Consider the following 24133-nt stretch of genomic DNA (forward strand, 5'->3'; position numbering starts at 1 on the left):
ACATTAATCCCACTTTAGTCATTTTTACTTGGCCCACAGCAAATTCTAAAAAATAAACAAATAGAAAAGAATATTAGAATATGAAGCTTTTGTTCAACAGTGTTGTACTTAGTGCAAACATTAGATGGGTGTTGCTGTGGTTTTTGACTACATTTTTGACTATACTGATATGCTTTTCTTCATGATTAAATTGAGATGTAAACAGTAAACACTGACAACCATTTCTTGATTTGCTCTGATGAATAAAGTCAACAGCAAATAGTGACATAAATGGTGCTCATTTCTACGCAGTCTGCTCCATCTCAAGGTCTGATTTGCAGAACATATCGAACTTATCTTCTTCAAGCACCTCCGCTCTTTAAAAGTCTGGCAGCTATGTTCAGTTGGCTCATTTTGTGTGAATGTGGAGGTGAGCCATCAGTGTCTCTCTTCTCTGCTGCATGGAGCATCGTTGTCATCTTGACCAGCGCCGACCAGGAAACATGATTGGACACCGTGAAATCATTAACAATTTTTGGCTATTTGCCTTAATATCCCTTTATGGAAAGCTGTGATTAAAAAAAAAAGACACTCAATTATCAAGCCCATTCTAGAATATATGGTGTTAGTTTTACTCACTCTAACACACAAAAGTCACTGTTTATCAAAGCTGCCCAGTTATTGGAATATTTTCTTGCATGTGGCCATCAGTGGAAAATGTTTGAACACCCCTAGAATACAACATCAGAACTATTCTTTTATAAATTCAAGGTAAGACGTATAGTTCACATAGAATAGCACTTGTTTGTAAATGGTTGATCCTCGGATGCTGAGTCATCACAGCATCTTCTTCTGCTGCTCCACATCACTCATACTTTGCCTGAATAAAAACATAACAAACATCACAACAGTACAGTGTTGGCTTGTTTTAATTCTTCATGACAAAAGTGGTTCACAGGTCAATGAAAGGAACTTGCATACACATAAAAAGTTGAGGACCATCAAGTGTGTTATGTGGAGTGTGCATCTCATCCTCAAGAACAATTTACACAGAATGCAGACCACATAAATAGAGGTTAAATTATTATACAACAGTGGTAATTAAATTAAACACATCTGCACAGCGTGAATCAAATAGATTAATAAATCCATTTACAGCCTTCAGTAGCAATACATCATATTAAAGCATTTCCACTTTTTAGCTTGAAGCCATGAGCAAACTTGCAGTCCAGCTCCCCCTGCAGTCTAAACACTAAACTTACATGTCCTTTAAACATGATTCTAACACATCACATGATGTTTTCAATGCATGTTCTTAATAATCTGGATTATTATCTCAGTAACTTCACTCACAGTAACAGCTGTCTTGAACAAATAAAAGCATATTACTCAGGGGTTGTTGGTATAAATGATTAGTTCTGATTCTGTTCATTCAGGACATGCTTACTAAAAAGTGAAAACGCTTTACCAAAATGACATATCACTTAATCCAGTGCTAACACTGCATAAAGAGTTTCCTCAAGTCAAACATACCTTCAAATACATCACAACTACAGTGTTGAATGCCTCTTTTTAGAAAATGTGATGCAGCCTTAAAACAACAGACAAGTTCAAAACCAAGGCACTAAAAACAAAAATAAAAAATCAGCAGGATGTGGCCTCTTCTACCGAACCACTGCTTCTATTGAGCTTAAAAAACAAAATCTCAACCTTTTATTCCATTGTTTTTCAAAAGCCTTTCAAAATGTGTTTGAAAGATTCAGATTGATGTCGTCAGGTTAATTAAATTTGACAGAAACAGCATTCAATGATTGAGGAGTCATTATAGGTCCAATGTTAACATACAGTATGTGCTGCTGTATCAAATACAGAGCCCTTGCATTACACTACTCTACGAGCAAACCATGTTATATTTTCATTTACACTTTTATTTTTCTCTGCTTTTTTGTTGAGCTCCAACTAGCGAAGCAATGTCATGTAGGGGGTTAATTTGGTTACATTTTGCTCTTTGTTTTCAGTCACGTGCTACTAGAGTGAAAGCACTTAGTAATGCTTTTAAAACAGGTTTAAGGGTTTTTTTCTACAAGTAGCAACCCAAACAGCAGCCTGCTAGCACTATTGACGTTCCTAACTGAAAACACTGGACACTTTGAGTCACAGGGGAAGAAAACTAGCTTGCTGTGTTGCTTTAACACCAGTCAGTTACGACATGCTTACTTTGGTAGCACAAAAAAAGCAAAGTGACATGGAGTGATGAAATACACATGACCATTGTTGCTTAGCTGCTCAAAGGAGAGAAAAAGCAGAAGCTGAATGAGGACTGTTCAGATGGAGGTTATGCAATCAGGAGTAATGAGCATGGTCTGACATGTTAGTGTTAGAGTTTAGGCAAACCAAGCCGTGAAAATTCTTACTATGTGTGGGATGGGGTTTTTATATCTGACAGCCTAAAGCAAGTATTTTTCCATAAAATGGGATGCTTGAATAAATGCAACGTAGCACCCCTAAAGATTTGCAAAATCTCCTTTCCTTAACAAATACTGTTGCAAAATAGCTGCAACGCCAACTGATAGTCACAGATGGCAGCAGGTTTTTCAATCCATTTTGATGTGAAGGAACAGCAGGAACTTTACAGGCACTGTCCTGGCTTGGTCTGCATAGTTTGCAAAGTAAAATGCACATTTAAGCTCTCCCAAATCTTGTTTTTGTTTAATCTGACCTGAGGTGGTGAACTTATGGCTGATTTATTACCATTTTTTAAATGGTGTGTTTACTGACCTCTAGTTAAAGGGTGTGGCTGAGAAACAGGATAAAAAAGGGCATGAATTTGCAAAACAGGCACTATCAAGCTCTCTACTCGTAGGATAGCACATCTGTTAGTAAGGCTGCATTGTTCTATTAAAACAACTACCTAGGAGGGCTATCACTGATGATCTACTGGCTTACTTACACTAAAAGATGCCAGACAGGCCTGAACAGGGTGCCGGACAGAAGGCAAGAGAGTAAAGACTTAGAGCCTTAAAACAAATCAGAAGCTTCAATCAAAGCTTGAATACTGTACATGACAAGTTTCCAGAATAAATACTGTCAATGGTTCACCACAACACACAGCCTTCAACAAGACCAGATGGAAGTTGGATCCACTCGGGACAAGACACAGTCAATGACTTCACAGAGGAATGAGCAGCACATTTGTCTCTTCATCCTTCTCCAGGCTGCATGCAGGTTTCTCCGCTCCGAGCAGAAAAACCAAAAGGGAGGGCGGGATGAGAGATTTTTGTTTGGTTTTTTTTTTGGTCTTTTTTTTGATATATTATTTAAAAAAATCCATGGATCAGGTGTTATAGTGGGGAATGTTGCATCATATCTGGGATGGACAGGATGTCTCGAGTCAGGAAAAGGAGGAAGAGGGAGCCAGGGGGTCAACATGAAGACAGGTCCTTATGGAGACGAGGGGGTTTGGAGTAATGGAAGGAGCGTCTCAGCGCTACAGAGACAGGGATGAGACAGAGACAAAAAAATAAACAGATTTAGTCCAACTTAAAGAAATTAAGTCAAAAGGGTGAGGGTAATTAAGAAGGATAAAACAGATCAATACAACATGTAATGGATCAGCAAATTAGGCTCTCCTGACAGCTATCGGGGGGTGTTGTGTGTTGATCCTAAAATCAGAGCTTTCTGTGTCATGAAGCTGGCTCTTCTTTAACCTAGATAAAACACCATGGAAGCTCTAAACTTATAACCTGCAGGGTACCAGGTTGCAGCTTAAAATCGCCTGTAGCTTAAAGAAATTTTGTTTAAAGACTAAGCTTCAGAAAACCTTTGGAACTGAAGTATTTCATCTGTAATGCCACCAAACAAAGCTATGAGGCTACAGTAACACTTTGAGTGCTGCCACATTATGGAGCCTGAAACCACACCACACTACAGTCTCTATCTTCTTTGTGACCCGTTTCAGGTCGAATTCATTTGGGCAGATCATCCTTACAGTAAAAGAATGAAAGCATCTGAGGAATCTTAAATTGTTTGGTTATAATATCCTGAAAAGTCTGTTTAACACTGCTGCTTTAAGAGAGGAAACAGGCAATAAAATTATCAAGAACTGAGATGATTATAAATCACTTCAACTCTCAGGTTCCTGCACACTTTTAAAAATCAAATTTAGGACTTTTTAAGAACTGAACTGAGAATCATTAACACCAATTTTTGAATGGTAAACCGTCAAAAATGAAAGATATGATATTTCTCGGTACACCAGACCAGGGCTGGTCCATCAGGGTGGGTTCCATTAGTTTTGGACATTAAACTCAAAATTTCCAAGATTAAAACGTAAATTTTTGAGAAAAACATATGAATTTTTCTTACTTCAAAAGTCATAAATTTACATAAACAAAACCTTGGAAATTTGGAGATGACGAAGTTCAAAATCACCAACTGCATGACAGAATGTGAATGAAGTTGTTTTTCCTGTACAGGTACGAAAGGACAAGTAAAGTGAGATCAATGAGAAAATACTTTCGATTTTAGCTCTGATCTTTAACATTTGGACTTTAAAGAGATATTTCTGTAAACTAGGGTCATTAAACCAGTGGTTTTTAGTTTGGTTTTTCTTAAATTTCTGATTTTACACTGTAGTTATTCTGTCTTTAAAAAAACTAATATTTCTGAGTTGGTGATGACTTGGACAATTTGAATTTTTCCACGTAAATGTATGACTTTCTAAACTCAGAGTTTAGCTCCTTGTATGCAAACAACTTTATAATCTCAATAACTTAAAGGGGTGCCGGACCCAAAGTTGGGAACTAATGTTTTTGACAATTTCTGATTTTTCAAGGGTCTGCAGGAACCCTGATTCATCAATCAATTTGACTTTGATTTGGCATTTATTTCCATGCATTTTTCATGGCATGTGAGGGAATCTCTCCCAGTTCCAGAGTATACTACTGTGTAAAGATTTCCCCTCAGAAATAAATGAAAGGCACTAAATGGTAAAAACAACTGATTGAATATACACATTTTTAAAAGATCAGTAGACTGTCTCTCCTGTGCAGCAGCAGTGGTTTTTTTTACTATGACAGCTTTCATGTATTCATCCTCACTTCTCCTTATTTTAATCCAGCAGAAGCAGAGAGCTGGTGATAAATGACGTGCTAAACATACATATAGCCTTAAGCAGAAAACCTCAGCTGACAGAGTAGGTCCTAACCAGCTTCATGACACTTGATATCTCTAACTGGAGCTTGAAGCCTTGTCAAGACAAAAGCCTGGGTATGCTGATCCCTTCGTGATACACAACTCTGGTAAGATGGGATGTATAAAAGCAAACAAACTAAATTAAGCAGCTGTTCCCAACTTCATCTCTATTAGGAAACCTCCAGATATAAAAGAATGTAAAAACGTTTTACATCGGATCTGGATTTGACCCTAAAAAGCAAGGATTTCATTAAAAAAAAGATATAAAGCTCTGGGAACACTACAGTTTTTCCTTAAATCATCATCTCTACATGCATGGACGCCGTTCTCATTAGGTCAGTTGAATTTCAACACAGGTAAATCTCTTTCTACATAACGAGGGACTCAGTGATCATCTGACAAGCTATGGAACAAAGATAAGCTGCTTGAATTTTGCACTAAGACAGACATAACTCTATTTCAGTGGAGAGTATGACCAGACACAGGAAATCTGAAATTAAAAATCAGAGTTATTCCAACAAATACTGATTTCTGAACTCTTCCTGTGTTAAAACATCAGTGCTCTGTTGTTCTAAAACTGAATATTAGCTTGTTTCTTTTGCATTATTTATCTGGAAAATTCTTATCTTAATGTTATCTTGAACAGCTGCCATTTTCTTTATAAAAGACCCAAATGCAGATATACTATTAGGCAGTTGTAAATAAAAAGTTTACATAGTAAAATACTTAAAAAATTTGTAATCAAACGCAAGCTGGATCAAAGTAAAACCTGTGAAAAACATTTTTTCACGGTCTTTTAATTGTTTTCTGGAGCTGTAAGGAAAGTAAATGGCAGCCTACAGATGAGTCAGAAATACATTTCTAACACACACCTCTGTATTTTTACGCTTTTTATTCATAAAGACCTCTGTGGATAAGCTAAACCTTGCTGATAACAAATACTGAGGGAATCTTAACCTAAAAACAAGCCAAGCAAGTTTAATAATGCTCACAGTGGCTCAGTTCACAGTCTCCTCTGTCACCCTGTGCATCCGAAAAAAGAAAAAGTAGTCTGTATAAGAACGCTTCAGTCAGTGATTCATCCGTTTAAAATCACTGAATTTGTAGGTTTGTATGATCTTTAATTCAGCTCCATTAAAATCCTTTAAAACAACAATTTAAGGACAATTTTGAGGCTTGTTTTGTCAATTCAACAGGCTAACATGCCAATTATCCTGCAGTGCTCTATGTACAAATTTAAAATGATTAAAGTGCAGACATTTTGACTTTAACGGGCAGCCCTACGTCCTGGCCTTTATAGGTGAAAGTTTTTTTTTTTATTATTATTGCATGATGTATAGTACAGGTCTGTACATTTAAAATAGAGCATGGTTCTGCTGACTCCTCATCGTCTGCGGGAGGATTTAGAGTGTGCACTCCGAGGCCTGGCAGGCGTTCCCTGAGGTCTACTAGAACCCCTACCAACATTAACATGTGATTCCTCAGTTGCTCTGCTTGTGGAGTTGGCTAATCTACGCCTGGACTCTCTACAGATTCCACTCATCCTGGTCCTGCTGGGTGGATTGTTGACATAGGGTGCAGTGTTTGGTGGGGCCGCTGTGTGTTTGGTGTTTGACTGAGAGGGGACGGCATCTGACTGAAATGTGTTTCTGCATGCAGCTTCTGTTTGAACAGAATTAGACCTGTAACCTAACTGTTTTCTTCTCACTGAATTATCTACAGGCTTTTGTTTAGTTTCACCCCATGCCTCTGATGTGTTAGGACACACATGCAAAGCTTTAGAAGAGGTTAAACTTTCTGTGGATGAAGAAAACAAAGAAGTCTTCTGCCTGGTGGACGAGGCAGGAACCACTCGAGTTGTAATGAAGGTGTCCTGACGTGAGGGGACCGAAGCTCTCCGGGGTGACGCACCTTTTCTTGAACCACTGACTTGTGTTTCTGTTTTGATCGATAACTCGCTGTTCACAGAACTGGTGGAGCTGTTACGCGTAGAGAAGTAACCGGGACTTGAATCTGAGTTAAAAACATCACTGACACTATGGCTCCTAATGAAAGTGGCGTCTCGTGGGAGACCCTTGTTTCTGCTAGACCGGCTGCTTGTCTGGCCGGGGTCATCGGGACAAAGAGAGAGAGCGGTTCTTACGGGGCTTGTGTGAAGGCTTCTGGTCAGACTCCTCAGGTGGTGTGTGGCCATGGCGGGAACACTGCTGCCGAGAACTGGGCTGGCTCGTGGGCTGCTCCTCAGTGGTGGGCGTGCAGGGCTGCTTCGGGGGCTGCGTGGGGCCCGGCCTGATTTGGCGGCCAGCTCTTTTGCGCGGGAGCGGCGGGGGCTGCTGTTCAAACTGTGGGGAGACATAGGAGCCTCCAGGTCCTCTAAACGCTGAGTGAGAGCCAGTTTCTGCTGTATGGCCATTCGCAGCAGAGAGTTAAGGGTCTTCTTCTCATCCTCAGCTGCTGCCAGCTGCCTCTGCATCTCATCCAACTGGGTGACATACTGGTCACACCTGAGAGTTGCACACACAATGCAAAGAACATGCACAAACACACAGGGACAAGTTTAAGTCAAAGACACAACACAAACATGCTAAACACAGCTTAAAGTGAGGCAGCCCAAACTTTAAACACCAGCTGTGATGAAGCAACTAAAGATTATTTCATTGCTTAATCTAGCAGGGGTTTAATTTTTCTGTTACTTGTTAAATCTAAAATAATAATCACAAATACAATCACAAGTTACAAAGCACAAAGTGATGTCTTCACAAAGGTTATGCCAAATTAATTAATGCACTTTGATCTAATACAAAAATCTGCAAATCGTATGTCTGAGAAGCTGGTGCCAAAACAAACTTTAATTGTTAAATAGCAAAAGTTCTTAAACTTATAAGAACACTGAGAAAAAGCAGTGGGTTTCAGGTTTATCATGTAGACATGCAGTTCCACAAGTTGTCCACATGATGGCACCGCAAATCTTAATTGCAAACAAGAAGATCATTTAAAGCTGTAATCTTTAGCCTGCTGCAACAGACTGTGGTAGTCCTTGACCACAATCTGTTCTCCAATCCCTCTTAAGGATTATTAAATGCTGGATCATAACTGTCTGGAGAGGGTCTAAACTTGTAATACATTCCTATAAGCTCCTGTGGCAATTACTATCAGTTATTAATCCATTATTTGGTTGGAAAAAAAGCCAAGAAACTTAAAAACTACAGTTAAGCATCAACCCAACACAAAACACTCCTCCAAACAGTCATTCATGCCACTTGATTCTAAGACGAGGTTAGTGATTAGTGGTTGGAGTGATAAAGTGTCAGTTTAACCCTTGGTAGCACCTTCCCATCCTGCCTAAAGTCCCGCCACATTGCCGCCAACATTAGGCCTCTCCGTCCCTAAGGTGACCTGGCTTGATGAGACAAATCTGTCCTTCCCTCCTCCTCCCCTGTCGGCACAGGGCAGAGCATGTGGTTCATAATCTGCACGTGAACCGGTGGACTGTCCACAGGCGTAATACGCATGATAAGCTTATTACAAGACTGGTAGAAAAAGCTGTGCCACAACAAAGTACCATTACTAAGCAGGAGTAAAACTAAAGGAGCAAAGTCCAGACAAGCAGAACTAATTAACATGTTTGGTTCAATGAAATCTTAAAGCAATCAAAAATCTATTTGCTCACGGGGCAAAAATGTTTTGGTTTTTTTTTTATTTAGTGAAAAAAAAATCTTTTTCCGCATAGATAAAAAGAAAAAAATCTTACCGGCTAGCAAACATGACTCGCAGGGAAGAAAAGGTAGCAGCGTCCTCCTTCAACGCTTTGAGCTCATTCCGTAGTTTCATCATGGTTTCAGACACCACGCTCTTCTCAGTCTCATACTTGGTTTTTAGATTGGACAGGGCCAACTCTGCAGTCTGCATTGGATAAAAATGAGAGCCTCGTCGTTACTTTTTCGAATATTAAAAATGTATCAAAAAATGTATCAGTCTTGATACAGACAGAATAGATAAAACAGGGTTACAGTACATTATTTCAAAACAGTGCATATCCAGAAAGAAACAGATATCTTACTCCTTATCAAACAAGTTTAAGTTGTCATCATAAATTAAACATTTCACCTAATATAAACTTCAGTGTGCAAGATGCACTTCCAGTTCTTTTCTGGAAGTGCCTCATATGTATCTGTATGTATGTATCAATATACCAGAATAAAATGTCATGACGAGCCATTATAACTCAAGTTGTACACCATCACACACTGCATGTGACTGACACGGATAGAAATTTGCCACCATGCCTTGTGTAATGCAAGCAGCAAGAAAAAAGCACAGCTGAAAGAGTGCTAGAATACACAGTGGCATAAATAATTTGGTAGCATCATTTTGTTTTTCACCTTCATTGGGTTATAATCTGTTGTTTGTGGATTTCAAGTTTGTTTCAAAAATCTTGAATAAAACTAAATTTCTGAATTTGAAATTGCAATGGGCAATGATTTCTCAATTTAAAACTACATTTTTACTGGTGTCTGAACTAGAGGTGCGCCGATCGATCGGCCAAAATCGGAATCGGCGCCGATTTCCTTACTTTTGGGGGATCAGTGATCGGCCGATACTTAGAAAAGATCGGTGGGTAAGATCGGTTTCATATCTACCTCTACCCACTAAAATGTGAAAAATGAAAGACTAAAGGAACTGATATAATTGAGTAGTTTGGACAGCAATGTTCTAAACTTTTCATTTATATTTGAGAGAACTATCTCATGTGCAGTCAAAACAACAAGTTTGTATTGTTTCATGGGTATTGTTCAATGTTTTTCAATAAAATAAGATTGGAACATTGAAGGTGTATGCTGTCAGTTTTAAAAAAAAATCGGTATCGGCCAAAATCGGAATCGGCAGGTCAGGGTTTTAAAAGATCAGTGATCAGCCAGAAAACTGCAACCGGCGCACCCCTAGTCTGAACCTAACGTGGTCCTGCTGACAGTGCCTGAAAGCTTTTTGTTTAACAGCAAAATAAAGAAGAAAGCAGTAATGTCTGGTGAAAAAACTGAGGAGTTAATAAACTAACTTTGCTGCTTTTAAGGAATTATTTATTCAACTGAAGATTTTATGAAAATGATTGCTAAAATAATCTACTTGACTTCGGCTGGCCACACACTAGACGATTTTCAAATCTTTAAAGATTTTAAAACCGTGGGAGACCACAGAAATGAGGACGATTTCAAATGACTGTTCATCTCATAATCCTCTGAACGTACACACAAGACTTCTCAGCCTGATCGCCAGACACACCTGCCAACCACCTCACAACCACCTTCCCTTATTATACAAACTCTTACAACGAAACTGAATGTTTGAGTTATTGTTTAGTAAATATGCTTTATGGCTGCATATTTTACTGAGTCCTCAGTTAAAAATAAGTAAGGCACGGAGATTGGTACGCTGATCCTTGGACCTGGTCTCTACTCCACCTGGAAATACAGAGAAGGGCACATTAAGGGTGGTGGGGAGGGGTTTGGGGTTATGGGAGTAAGCTTGGATGATTGAACTTCCAACCAATGGCAGCCAACGTCAGAAGACACATCCTGCTACAATAAAAAAATTCTCTGCTTTGAAAACCTTTGGAAAATTCTGAGGTAAGAATGTGGAACCAAAAAATATTCAGTATATTCAACTTTAGGGATGGGTACCAAATTCAGTACTTTTACAGGTACCAACCGAATTCCGTCAGTACTCCCGAGTACCGATTCACATAAAATCAAACGGTACCATGTTTCGGTACCTAAACACATCCTTGTGACTACAAGAGAGTGTAAGAGTAGTCAATTTTCCATGCCGGACGCGAACGCAGCATTACATGCACATGTGTATTGACGTCAGTAGCAGCGAACTCAATCAGCAAAACAAGCATGGCTGATAGGAACCGGACAAAGGTAGTGCTCCACTTTTCAAAATACGATGCAGGTTACACTACAATATTTGTGACATGAAGTTCAAGGCTTCTAAACTTCTAATATGATGAGGCAGTGTGATGACTGATGATTCAGATCGGCTCCTGCTGTTTCCTGCTCGTTCGCCCCCCTCCCTCTCTCTCTCGTACCGAATCCTCAATTTAAACACCATGATTTGCCCGTTTATCATGTGGATATCAACCATGGAAATATAGTAGATAAAGGCATATGTTTGTTCGCTCAGTCACCTAACAGACACTGGGTTAAGGCATGGCGGAACTGCCTAGTGTGACTGCGTCCTAAAAGTTGCTCTCCATCTCTCTAACTTGGCACAGCTGGTGCCGTATGAAGCGTTCTGTCAGGATGGATGGATGGATTCAGAGTGATTTTGAATGAGTGGCAGAGCCACAGGCTCATCCTCACTGCTTATTTTCATTGCAGAATGAAACAATTTACCACTTTCTGTTAACTTTTTGCAGTAAATACAAATATAACATAACAGACCCTGTGTGTGACGTTTATGCTTATGATGACATCCTAGTTTTGTTGGAAAAAGAACTGCACGAGGGAAAAAGTGCAGTACGTCTAGCTCATGGTAGAGGAGGTAGTTTGTTTACTTTCATTTGTAATACTAAGTAATAATTTAGTTATTTTGACTCCATACTCTATTGTTTATTTGTTTTAAACTTAGTGTTCCTCCATGGACCCTAACACACATTTTTCCAAGAGGGGAAATTGGGGAAATTGGAGGAATAGGAGGTAGTGGGCTGGGTTTAACGTGTGCAAATATAAAGAAAAAACACTGGGTAGATATAGTAGTTTAGGTTTTCCATGTTGGAGTATTTTTGGGGGGGAGTATTTTGTACTTTACAAATGGTGTACGATGATATTTTGATATATTTGATAGTGTTTTGATATTGAAAATTCAGAAGTTCTGAGGTTATATAACATCTATTATTGCATATTATTCACTTTCAAAATTACCAAAAATGGGTACCGTTGTGTACTGGTACCAGTTCACAGGTACCAGGAATCGGTACCGTACTGGTTCAAATGTGAAAGGTACCCATCCCTATTCAACTTAGAAGTAGTCATTTTTAAATATATCCACACTTCCAAACTTTGGGGCATTACCATAGGCTGTGAGTTAAAATACCCTATAGTAGCAAGCATGAGTAAAAACTCTACATCTAAAACACATTGCACTAGAAAGAGCTATACACCTACACAAAAGATGCGTAGAAACTGCCCACTGTGAAGTGGGAAGAATTCAGTGGCAATCATCCTGCAGAGAGACATTTAAAAAAAAAAAATCCCTACAAAGGGAGCCCTCCCCAAAAACAGGCTGTGTAATAGATTTGGGGATTTTATGGTTCTGCATGTGCCTGCAAAGGTCTGTTTGTTTTAAGGGAGAGGGGTCAATGAAAAAAAAAGTATTGCTTTGATAAACAACACAGCATAAAAACAAGCCAGTGAGTGTATCTTTCAAAGTAAAAAACAACTGAAAGACTTGTACCAATTTTCCTTCTCACCTTGTAGACACATGTGACTCGATTGCACTCATTAGTGCAAGAGTAACACATGTAAAAACTCATTAGATCAGTTAAACAAGAGGGGAATGGAAGCCAATATGCTCCTGGAAATTAGCCATGAGGAAGGAAATCACTGTAGGAGAGCACAGCAGAACCAAACAGATTACCTTGAGTGTTTGCGTGTGTGTGTTTGCGAAAGAGAGTGAGAGATAAAGGAATGACAGAAGCAGGTCACGCAGGGCTGGAGGCACAGGAGAGAGGAGGGGATGGAGAGTTCAGCTTCTGAGGAGTGCAACAACACTGTACTAAAGGTGCTGGAGCAAGAGAGCCCCCAGGGACTGTCTAGACAAGATGCTGACAATATACAGTAGGTCAGTCGGGAAACATGTGTTGGCATAAAGCATGGATGGTGAAAAATTTGCTCTTTTATGATAAAAGAACAATTTTCCAGGTTAACATTAAAGAATATTTAAAAGTCAAGCAGCTTCCTCAAACTGTGTGACTGTGCTTTGCTATAAATTTATTTTGGGGGTTTTGTGCAGGTTGGGGAGAGAGCGTGTGTGATGACATGTAAGAGAGGAGCCATACACTGGACTTGAACTCAGGACATCCATGTTTAAGACAGTTTCTGTGCAAAGGGTAGAAACATTACCCTAACATTATCAGCTCCCCTATATTTTGTGTTTTTAAGTGTCAGGTTTTTAAGTGTGTCCCCTTTTTCTAAATTCTGTTTTTTAAAAGGCTTACTTGCACATGCTAACATGCAAGTATTTTTCTCCTCTATTCCTACAATGTTTATTTTAATGGGTTTTTAAAATATGTACAAAAATGACAACTAATACTAAACTCCTTAAATTGAAATACTAAAGATAATTAGCTGGAACAAGTCAAATCTGGAATTGCATCTTGGAAATCACCAGTGAAATTAAAAAAACACTCTCTTTTATGGTACAATTAGTGGGAAGGTTAAAAACGGAATTCCAAAAAATTAAAACTGAAAAAATGGAGTTTGGCAAAAAATAAAACGGATTTCATAGAGCCCTATTTTTCATAGGGCCTTCTTGTTACGACCCATTCAGATCAAAACCCTATGCTGCAGTACCAACCTGTTACTAAACCAAATCTGCTTTAAGCAGTGTAAACATTCTAACATAACCAGTGCTTGCAGAAACGTACCTGTTTGTTAGCCTTAAGGACTGTCCTGAGGGTCGCTATCTGTTCTCTCTTGGTGCTGAGAAGGGACTTGAGTTTAAGCACTTCCTCAAGAAGGCTTTCTGCATCCCGCTCTGCTTCAACACTGCTGCTCAACCCGGAGTAAGGAATCGCACCCCTCTGACGACAGAGGTCCACCGCAACCTGAGAGAGCACAGACATATTGTTAGAGTATAGAAAGTCTTTATGTTACAGAATTAGCCTGTTTCATATGCAGTGTGTTTAGACTTCATAAATTAAATAATGTGTAAAGCCAAATTATCATTGTGTAGTGCTGACTATGTATTTCTTGAATGTAAACCTGAAAATTAAGGTGCTTCAAATAATGATGTTTAGTTGGTAAAAGCAACAGTTTACAATGTTTTAGACAGCACTGTTTTCTGAAAGGATTCTCTGTAGTGAAAGCCCCAACTCTGACCCCTGATAATCCAATCCATTCAAACGCACACACTCACAAACACACGTGTCTCCAAGGTCCACTCAGGTGTTGGATTTAAACAGACACAGGAGCTATTCAAGTCCATTAACGTGTCTGAGCTGAGCATTAGTTCCAGCAGGAAATTTGTGAAGTAGGAGAGGCGTTAACCCTCAACAAATGCCAGGCTTATACAACTGCAGCCACAGTCAAATGACAATTCTTACTGATTAGATTCTCCCCTCACCAAATATAGGCTATTAGTAGTCCAATCAGTGTCTGACAAATTGAGACAAAAAAAAAAAATAATAATAAAAAGCCTTACCCGTAGGTGTTTGATCTGGCAGCGGATGACAGCAACCAAGTTCCGTACATTGGAGGGGTCCCTGAAATCCAAGGTGGGGGATCCAGGGCAGCTTGGAGATTCTGGTTGGGCGTTGCTGGTTCCTGCGCTGTCCACCTCCCCCATAAACTGCAGTGCAGCAGCTTTGGAGATGAACATGTCATTGGCTTTTGGCTTCTTCTGCTGGGGGTAAATGTAGTGTGATCTGCGAGCCCCTCCTCCACCACTCGCCCTGGCACCATCCCGATAATAGTCCAGGGTGACTCGTTTGGGTGTCAGGTTGTTGCACACACAGATGTGGTGATAGAGGTTGGACAGCTCCTCAGAGAAGGCCAGCAGCTCCTCCTGGGCGACACTCAAGTGGCCCTCTGAATCGATTGCCACCTTCCGTGTGGCTCCAATCTCCTTCTCCAGCTCACCGATGCGCTCCTGGTCCTGCTTGCTGGACTTGATGCACTGGCGGATTTTGTCAGCCAGCTCCTGGGCCTCCCCTCTCCAGCGGTCCTTCTCCTGTTTGTATCGCAGCTCTAGCGTGTTGTACCGAGTTCCTGCTTGAGACAGTTCATCTCGAAGCTTCAGAAGCTCCTCACTGGCTGATCGCATGCGCGCCTCCAACACCTCTTTGCTCTTGGTGTCTACCTCGTAGTCAAAGACCGCGTTGTCTCCATTCTCTGTCTCGTCATCTCCCCTGTCATTTGCCTCCTGGTTGTGTTGCTGACTACTCTGCACAGCTTCTAACTGCTGGGTGAGGGATCCAACTTTGTCCTCCTGCTGGCTGAGTGCCTGTTTTGACATCACAAGCTGCATCTGCAGTTCCTCCACCTTGCTTGCCAGACAGGACTTCTCTCGTTCTGCCTGTATGGGCACAAACACAAATAAACAAATGAAAACCTTGAGTGGAAAGCCCATTCGTGCTAAATTATCAGTCCATCAATTGAGTAAAATAACCATTAAAAGTCTAGGTCAGACCATGACAAAGTATTGATTTGTGTTCATTGAACAAAAGGGCAGCTTCCTGAGACAAAAAAATCTCCCCCAGCCAGTTTTAGTCTTATTGAATTTTTCATGTGGATGACCCCCTTCAGCTCCACACTCCCAACATCTGGTGTGTAGGAGCTTGTTCACCCAACCCCCTATTAAAGTGCATCATAAATAATAAATTTACTTCAGACAGAGAAGAATGGCAGCTCAAGACATAAGTGGCCATTGCTACACAAAAAAGATAACTGTATCAGGTGACTAAAATGCTTAGTAAGTATTAGTTGTTTTGAGGTATCAGGTGTTTTTTTTCTCCTATTTTAATGAGAAAAAGGCTCACTCCTCAGCCACCTTGCAGCGGATGTGGTTTGGAGCAGGAAGTGACAAACACATCTAAGATACACATCAGATTTGACGCACAAACCAACCTGTGTGACAACCTCCACTCAGTTTGATAAAAGGGTTGAATATTTAAAGAGCTGTATAAATATATATGCAGTTTATTCAATCAGCACTGAAGCCCTTTAAGTATACTCTGTCTTCTCTGTTAATGGTGGATCATGTTGGCAGTGCACAGGCAGGCTATAATTAAGTTTTCACATATGTGACCTTAGTTGTCTCAGCAATAAATACATATACAAAAAAATGCCTACAAACTAACTCTGCTAAAATTGGAGATACAGCCTCCCATAACAGAGCAGACTGCGAAAGAATTTAGAGAGAAAAGTAACCAATTGAAGAAATAGAGCCTTCTCTTGATGAAAGCAAGGCAATACTTTGTTCACATATTTGCATTGTTTTATATTTGATTATTCTGAAATATGTAAACAAAGAGCACAAGTTATTGTGTATTACCTGTAGGAGTTGCTGCTTTAGTTTCTGACTGTCTGAGAAGTGCAGCTCACTCAGCAGGTCCGACACCAGCCCTGAAGCTGGAGCGCGCAGGAAGACGTCACTGTTGCGTGGAGTGGAGTAGCGTTGGATGAGGCCATTACTTTTTGAGCCCCCTGAGTGAGGAGGGTGAGCAGAACCGGGAGCAGACCCAGGACCATTATTAATGCCACTGTCCTGGTCCTCTCCCTCAACTTCCCCCTCTCCCCCCTGGCCCTCCTCCTGGCTGTCATCCAGCTGCTCCAGGTGGAGCTCAAGGTTCCCCACAGAATCAAAGGGGTTCAGGGTCAGGGCAGAGAGTTCCCGCCGCAGACTGTTCTTCTGCTCCCTCTCCTCCTTCAGGGCTTCTAAGGCCTCATCCAGCTGCCTCTCTGCTATCTCCCTCAGCCTTGCAGCCTCCTCCATCTGAGAGCGCAGCTCCTCTTGCTCCTCATTCTTCTGGGTCAGCTCTAGCTTTATTGATTCAAATTCAACCTGGGATGTGATGAGCACAAACAGAAGTCTAAAATCAGAAATGTTTTATGTTGCTGTATGCCACACACATCAGTGCACATTCTAGCTCATACATGCAAATAGACCTATAACTGCATTCAGCACAACTGTGTTACATTCACACACACAGATGGCTTTGTAAGACAAAAGAAACTTCATCTGATGGTGCACAACAGTTCTAGTTTGGGGGGATTACATGCACCAAGTAGTGAAAAGGAGAGTTTAACCTAAAAACCAGTGGGACAAGGATTGCAACCTCTGCACAGTGGTTGCCAGCACCACTATGTAAGCTAAACCAGCGCCGCTCCAATATACTTTTACAATAATATTGCAGTTAGCTTATTTACTTGAAATTAAAAATCAAACAAGCTGTTCTATAATCACTTCCTAATAGTTTCATTGCTGTTCTGGAGCCACATTTCCATACTACTACCCGACAACTCCATCTACTGTCCCATCTTTCTAATAAAGGCATGAAAATACCACAAGAAGGTCATTTCTTATTTCCAACAACATATGGCCAAGGAAACGCTTCACTGGACATCATGTTTGGCTCTCAGGGGAAGCAGCCATACTGGGAATTCACTGACAGAAAAACAAGCACTCAAGAGTAGAGAAGAGAAGTAGAGCTGTTGTCCTCGGATGTGGCAGGGACATCGTTTTCACTAAACAACAACATGAATCATCCAGAAACTGGCCTGTCCAGTCTCCTCAGCCTTGGTCTATTTGTATCTCAGTTGTGAAGTTATGTCAACAGACACGTGAGGGAGATCAGATGTTGCATGCAAAGCAGTTTTGTACTCTTGCAGGAAAAGTATAAATGCAAACATGCTGTGCACTACTAGGATCACCAAATGATTGTGTGTTTACAACCACCTACCTGGATTTCATAATCAAAATAGTATGAGGACAGAAAGAACAAATGTATAGAATGGTAGAATGTGATATTATGATTTCATTTCTACAGATACTTCAATGTAACTCATTCAATAAATATACACACATTCATCCATCTACCATTTTATTAATACAGCAGGAGAGTAAACAGTCGAAATTTTATTTGAGTATTGACTGACCTGGTTTTCCTTGAGCACAGACACCTGTTTTTGCAGCGATATGTTTTCCTCCTCCAGCTCACTATTGTCCTGCAACTGGCGCATTTCACGTACTTTGTATTCCTTTATCTCATCCCTCATGTGGCCTTTTTCTGCCTCCAGACACTCACACTCCTGTGGATCACACAACCAGCATGAAATCAGTGCAAAATACAAGTCTATAACTTTATTATTACCAATATTGCGTCATGAACAACATCTTCTATTGTAGATATAAGGATAAACATCTTGTAAATTCTCCGGTGATTTAAGGGGGTTCATCGTATCTATGAACAAAAAGAGCTGATAGTATTCAGAACACTTAAAAGAGGATGAACAGAGGGAGTCGTCCTAACCTTTTTTAGTTGGGTCGAGAACACACCCAGTCTATCGATTTCTGCGTGAGCATTGCTTAGAGCTAGGCGTGCTTGCTTGAGCTCTGCCTGGACTTCCTCCATCCGGGTTGCCATGGCAGCCTCCTTACTGGCAGTCTCCTGCAGCAAACTCTCCTCCCGGCACTCTCCATCTGCAGCTGCACGCTTTTGGCTGCTCACAGAATCTGCAAATGCCTGTACAAAAACAAAAACAAAAACAAAACCAGTTTAGAAAGGGAGAAAGTTGAAGAAGCTTACACGACACAATGACAAACATAGAAACAACTCTCGTGGTGCTGAAAGACAACTGCACTGATGCTTGCTGCTCATATGAATGTAAAGTGTTGGGGTCAAAGGGAAGAAAATGAACTGACAACCATCTCCTTAAACATGACTGCAGAGAGGAAATGGCTAACATGGTGTGGTAACAAGATACCCTGGATATACAAAGTTGTTTCCTCCCCACTCCCGCAGTATCTGCATCTAGTCATTGCCATTAAATTATCTGTAACAAATTAGATATGACACTGTAACGCCACACATTTCTTAACATCTGGGGAAAAAACACTAACCTTACCACATCACTTTATGCATCAGTGAATGCTGATGAAAGACCTTTAAACTGTGCGGTTAAATTGAATGAGCATACTACTAAACATGCTCTACTAACCATCCTGATGTGCTTATATAATGATGCTAATTCACAACACATGATGCCTCTCTGCTTTATGAAACCTGCCAAAGCCTGGGTAGGTAAACAGCCAAGACATGAGAATTATGCAGATTATATCAAATTGCTGACATTCTGTACCACTATGTCCCTTCAGACGTAAAGAGCTTTACTAGACATGAGGTTATAAAACATCAGCATGGACCGATATTAGTGCAACTCTGGAACATATTTTTGGATAAATACCAAGCTCCTTGTAAGCAGGATTTTTTTCTCAGTTAAGACAGGTGGGTGGAATAATTGCAAACCAAAAATCTGTCCACTTGATAGGATTGAATATTCTGGGATTTTCTTCTTACATAAATCAGTTTTAAACCTGTTCAGCAATACTAAATACATTCAGGACCCATCTGGTGCTTTGTTTCAAAGAAACAATATCAACCCTTCACATATCCATCTTCACGGATTATTTGATAAGACTGGGAAGTGTACAGAACATAACAGCTACTAGAAGCATCTGTCACAGTTATGATAATTCTATGAAGGCATGGATTATATACTAATCTGATCTTTGACATATTGTTATAATCTTTTTATCTTCATTATCTGCTGCTAACCCAATTCAGTCATTAAGGCTTTTGAGTTACTTATTAAAACCAGTTTAAGATGAGAAGAGAAAATGTGATACGTCAGAGGCACCGGATATGCTGACTAATTGGCTGCAGAGGGTGCATTTATCACTAAAACAGGCCTCGTCTACGGATAAATATCAGCATCAGATGACATATGAGAGCAGAACTGACTCAGCATGTGCTCACAAGCCCCTTCATTGACAAAATAATCTGAAGGCACAGCTGGGGCAGAGCTGTTACTGTGGCAGCAAATGACTGTTTTCGAAAGCACTGAAGGGATAAGGGATGACCAAATTCATGCCACAGGTCACTGGTAAATAGAAAGAGACAACAATATTGTCTTTACGGGACTGCTGTATTGACTGCAAGACAGCGTCAGCGATTGCTAGATTATATCCCTACATTTGAGTAATAATGCCAAAATTTTCCAGAACTGACATCCTTAAATAAACATTTTTTAATGATAGGGTAAAAAATGGAAAACAAAAAAACACAAGTTATTTTCATAGAACCCTGATATAATAAAACAGTGTACCCATAACCTAAATGTATAAAAAGACAACAACCACTATTGCATTCCTTACTGTAGAGAGAAAAATGTAATATCTGGCAACATTCAGGGAAATTGACACTGTTTCTTAAATTTAAAGCACACTAGTTTGATATTAACAGAAATGATTGTCTATTTTATACTGTTACAAGATTATACAAATTCACTTCAATATAAAGGGCAAACATGGGTATTTCTAAAGGCCTGAAATCTAACGAGTACAGTGTAAAGAAAAAATAAAAAGCAGTATTAGTAGCTAAGTTAAAAGAAGGCCTCAGGTATTCCTACCTCTTTGAGCTGCTGTAGCTCCACTTTGAGCGCTTCATGCTCTTCTTCCAGCTGCCTGTGTTTCATCTTGAGAGCAGCACTTTCTTCCAGCACCACCAGGCCATAGCGTGCTGCCTGCAGCTTCTCCTCTGTGGCCTCCTGGAGCTCCAGAGTCAGCCTCGCCACCTCAGCCCTCATGTCTCCGCTACCCATCTCTGCCTCCACTTCTCTCTCTGTTGCTTGAACTGCTGGTTCTGCATCTGCCTCCAGCATCCTTGCCTGGTCTCCCACTTGTCTGCCAATGCTCTACTGGGACACCTGCCTCCTTCACTCCCCCAGTCTCATTACTCCAAACTACAAAAGAAAAAGCACAAAGACGGGGGTTATGTAAGGTACTAAAACCATTGGCAAGGTTGGAAAAGGGGTTTTGTTCAACTCATATTGTAATAAGCATTGAGCAAACACCATAAAGAAAGATCTGCTTTGGGCTTGGTTGAGTAAGAACACTTCAACTCAAAATGTCCAAAGGTAAAGTAGGAAAATAACAAAGTACTCAGTTTTACTTAAACAACTTTTTATCCCATACATCTAAGTGTAAATATATTTCCTCTAAGTCTTTAGGGTTTCAGTACAGATTTTTTACTTTAGCTTGATGCATTTAAAAAGACCTATAGATTAATTTGGTTTTTGAACAATGCACACTATATTCCCTCTGAAGTGGGTAACTGGCACAACTTCACCAACTTCCAAGGTGCATGGGGGATGAAGAGAGTCTTAAAGAGAACAGACATCTCCAGCAACACTTGTAGTTTAGAGAACAACTTTAAGTCTAATAAAGTTGTTCTCTAAACTACAAGTGTTGCTGGAGATTTCTGTTCTCCCTATGTTCCCTCTATCAGGAATGATTTCAACTTTCATGTATGTGACAAAGGCGAGACAAAACATCACAAACTTACTTTACTTTAGAAAATAAGTAGATCTGCATTTTCCCAAGTTCCTTTAAATAGATTTTTTGAACTAGTGCCTGTTCTTCAATACAACTGTTTTGTTATCTTAGCCATGAATCACCTTTTCATTGATTTTAATCCATCCTTTATATACACTGCTTGTCTTGTTACTCATTTATATAGTTATTGTATTTTTAAAGTGACCAAGTACAATGTTGATCAGTAAGTGTCCATTTGATAAACCACAGTAAGCTTTAAGCTAATTTACCTCTATAGCCCTCCACAATTCCACAGACAGTAAGTTGTTATAAAACAGCACTGGGGAAAAACTCAACTTACACATGTAAGACAGTAACACTGCGGAGTAGTACATGCCAAACGTCCTAAATGTACCATTTAAATTAAAAGAAGGAAGTGAAAATCAGATGCTATGGAGTTGAGTATCTATAAGCAGATTTTCCCATGTGCTCTGAAGCTGCCCATGCTGCAGTTTCTAGATTTTACAATCCCAGAAGACATCCTAGACATCTTAGCCAGCTCAAATTGCAGGAAACTCCAACACACTGTTTATACTGCACAAATACATAAGCATTTGTTGGTACCAAAATGCATGTGCAATTATTGTGTAGGAGTTCCCCTGCAATTTGTAATGCATCTCTTTTGTATCCATTTCATGAAATAGACGCAGCTGATTTAGGTTTCTGTACTAACGTTAAGAGCCAACTGCAAATATATGTTAAGTGGAATTTAATCAACACAAAAAGCAGTAAAACTGGGTTAAAAAAAAAAGAATTGCTTCTCCAATTCAGATCCATTCTCATTTTTTAATTACAATATCTTTTCATATACTCCAGAACTGATCTTTGTATTCTGCACCGTTTCCTGATGGCTTCTTTCGAAACCAGTCTTGAACTTGGTCTGCACTCACCTCTGAAAGCCTTTAGACTCAAACTTGAGGATTTGAAACTTGCGCCCAATAATTACATTTTGGATAATACAAGCTGGATGTGCATATGCAAGATGTGCCACATGGATGTAAAAAATAATGTCAATAATAGTAGTCTAGGGTCATTTTCAAATGCAAATCGTTACATTTTTAATAATGTGTCTGGTTGGAACATTCTTTGTACCATTTCCAACTTTTGTTCTGAGAATCCCTTTAATGTTGAAGCAAAACAGGGTTGTAACTAAAATGCCCCTACATGAATTGATATTGAATAGGATCAAATCGTGAAATTGAATCACAACCTTTAGAATCATAATCAAATTTATTCAGACAGTTAATGGTGAAACCCAGACCTAATGAAAGTTTTATATTTGTGCAAAATGTTTACCATATATGCATAAAAATGCTATTCTTCCTGTTCTATTTCCTCATTAAACATGAGGATGTGGGTGAAATCCCTGGCAGGAAATGGCTGAATGACTTTTTCCACAATGGGAGAAGACATCTTAGCCATGTGAACTCCATGTGGGAATACTATTAGCTATGAAAACCATACACTTTAAACCAGATTAAGCAATATGGTGCTTTTCATCTTCTCCTTGTTGGCACTTATTAAGTAGTATTTTATTGTTGAGTCTTCAGATCCACACAATAATCAAATCTTCACTATTAAATCAGGATGCAAAGCAGGCCTGTCACATCACAGACCATCCTTACTACTATCCACATCAACCACATTACATCCATAGCTGTTGCTAATGTTAGCTACATAGTCATGCCTGCTTGGATAAGTTTAGTATCCTTCTTTATCCTCAATTAAATACTCATGTTAACAATGTGGACCACCCTTGTTGGCAGGGTGGGGCTGACTTCAACTACTTCCTCATATCCTCATCTTTGACCGAAGATGGAAACACCATCCTCTGGTTATCCGGTGTCACTGATGTAGCGTTAACAGTGTCCTGCAAGCATCAGTTTCTTCGGCTGACTTAATAGTTTTAAACGAAGCAATGAGGATAATTTAAAGGGTGCACCGCTACTAAGTTGCCTAAAGTATGTTGGCAGCCCGAATATTTGTTTCCAAATTAGCGGGATTAAGGTTTACTAGCAGGTGGATTTATTCTGACAGCGGTACCAGACTGAAGACGACACCAGCCTGTAAGCAGGACATGGCCGGACTGCTAGCATGAGTAGTTTTAGCCTAATGAATGTAGCAAACCATACCACGATGCAAATAGAAGCGCCGAGTTGAAGATTTAAGTGGAGGCTAACCCGTTAGCCTAATAATTAGCCTCATTAATAAAGGCTTAGCGGGGCAGACAGCACCGACTCCTCGACATACGGGGTTGTTCTCCTTTGATAACGTCAGTCAGACAAGCTAATTAGCTCGCGCTACACAGCCGTTAGCCACATTGCTACTCACCCTCTGGTCTCCTTTCAAAGATGGAGCTCGCCAAAGGCAGGCGGACGTCAACTGTGCGGTCCCAGTTGCAACTGTCAGCGACAACGGTCGCTAAACACGGTAGTATCCGGGGTACCAGCCCAGGCTCCTGAACAGCCGCTTCCCTACCTCCCACCCGGTTCTCTCGTTTCACAGTGAGGTCAGTGTCAAACGCGCGCCGAAAACGTGATGGCACGACTACGCCCTCTAGCAGGTCAACGGGAGACTGCAACTGGGA

General features: G+C 40.2%; 1 protein-coding gene across 4 annotated transcripts in view; it reads right to left on the reverse strand.

Annotated features, from left to right (window-relative positions):
- Positions 1–902: 902 nt before the first annotated feature.
- zgc:162200 (uncharacterized protein LOC558638 homolog) overlaps positions 903–24133 on the reverse strand; it is a 64135-nt gene continuing 40904 nt past the window's right edge. For 2 of the 4 annotated variants that reach the window (XM_041799108.1, XM_041799106.1), the window contains 9 exons: positions 20583–20915; positions 18425–18637; positions 18051–18203; positions 16447–16956; positions 14596–15468; positions 13820–13999; positions 8924–9075; positions 7316–7676; positions 903–3466 (listed from right to left, as the gene is read on the reverse strand). In XM_041799108.1, the coding sequence (XP_041655042.1) occupies positions 3461–3466; positions 7316–7676; positions 8924–9075; positions 13820–13999; positions 14596–15468; positions 16447–16956; positions 18051–18203; positions 18425–18637; positions 20583–20834 (2700 nt within the window). In that variant the 5' untranslated portion in view covers positions 20835–20915 and the 3' untranslated portion in view covers positions 903–3460. Of the gene's footprint in view, positions 3467–7315; positions 7677–8923; positions 9076–13819; positions 14000–14595; positions 15469–16446; positions 16957–18050; positions 18204–18424; positions 18638–20582; positions 20916–23877; positions 24040–24133 lie in introns of those variants that run through there. The other 2 variants (XM_041799105.1, XM_041799109.1) reach the window with 2 other exon arrangements.

Source organism: Cheilinus undulatus, linkage group 11, assembly GCF_018320785.1.
Source record: "Cheilinus undulatus linkage group 11, ASM1832078v1, whole genome shotgun sequence".
Classification (NCBI taxonomy): Eukaryota; Metazoa; Chordata; class Actinopteri; order Labriformes; family Labridae; genus Cheilinus; species Cheilinus undulatus.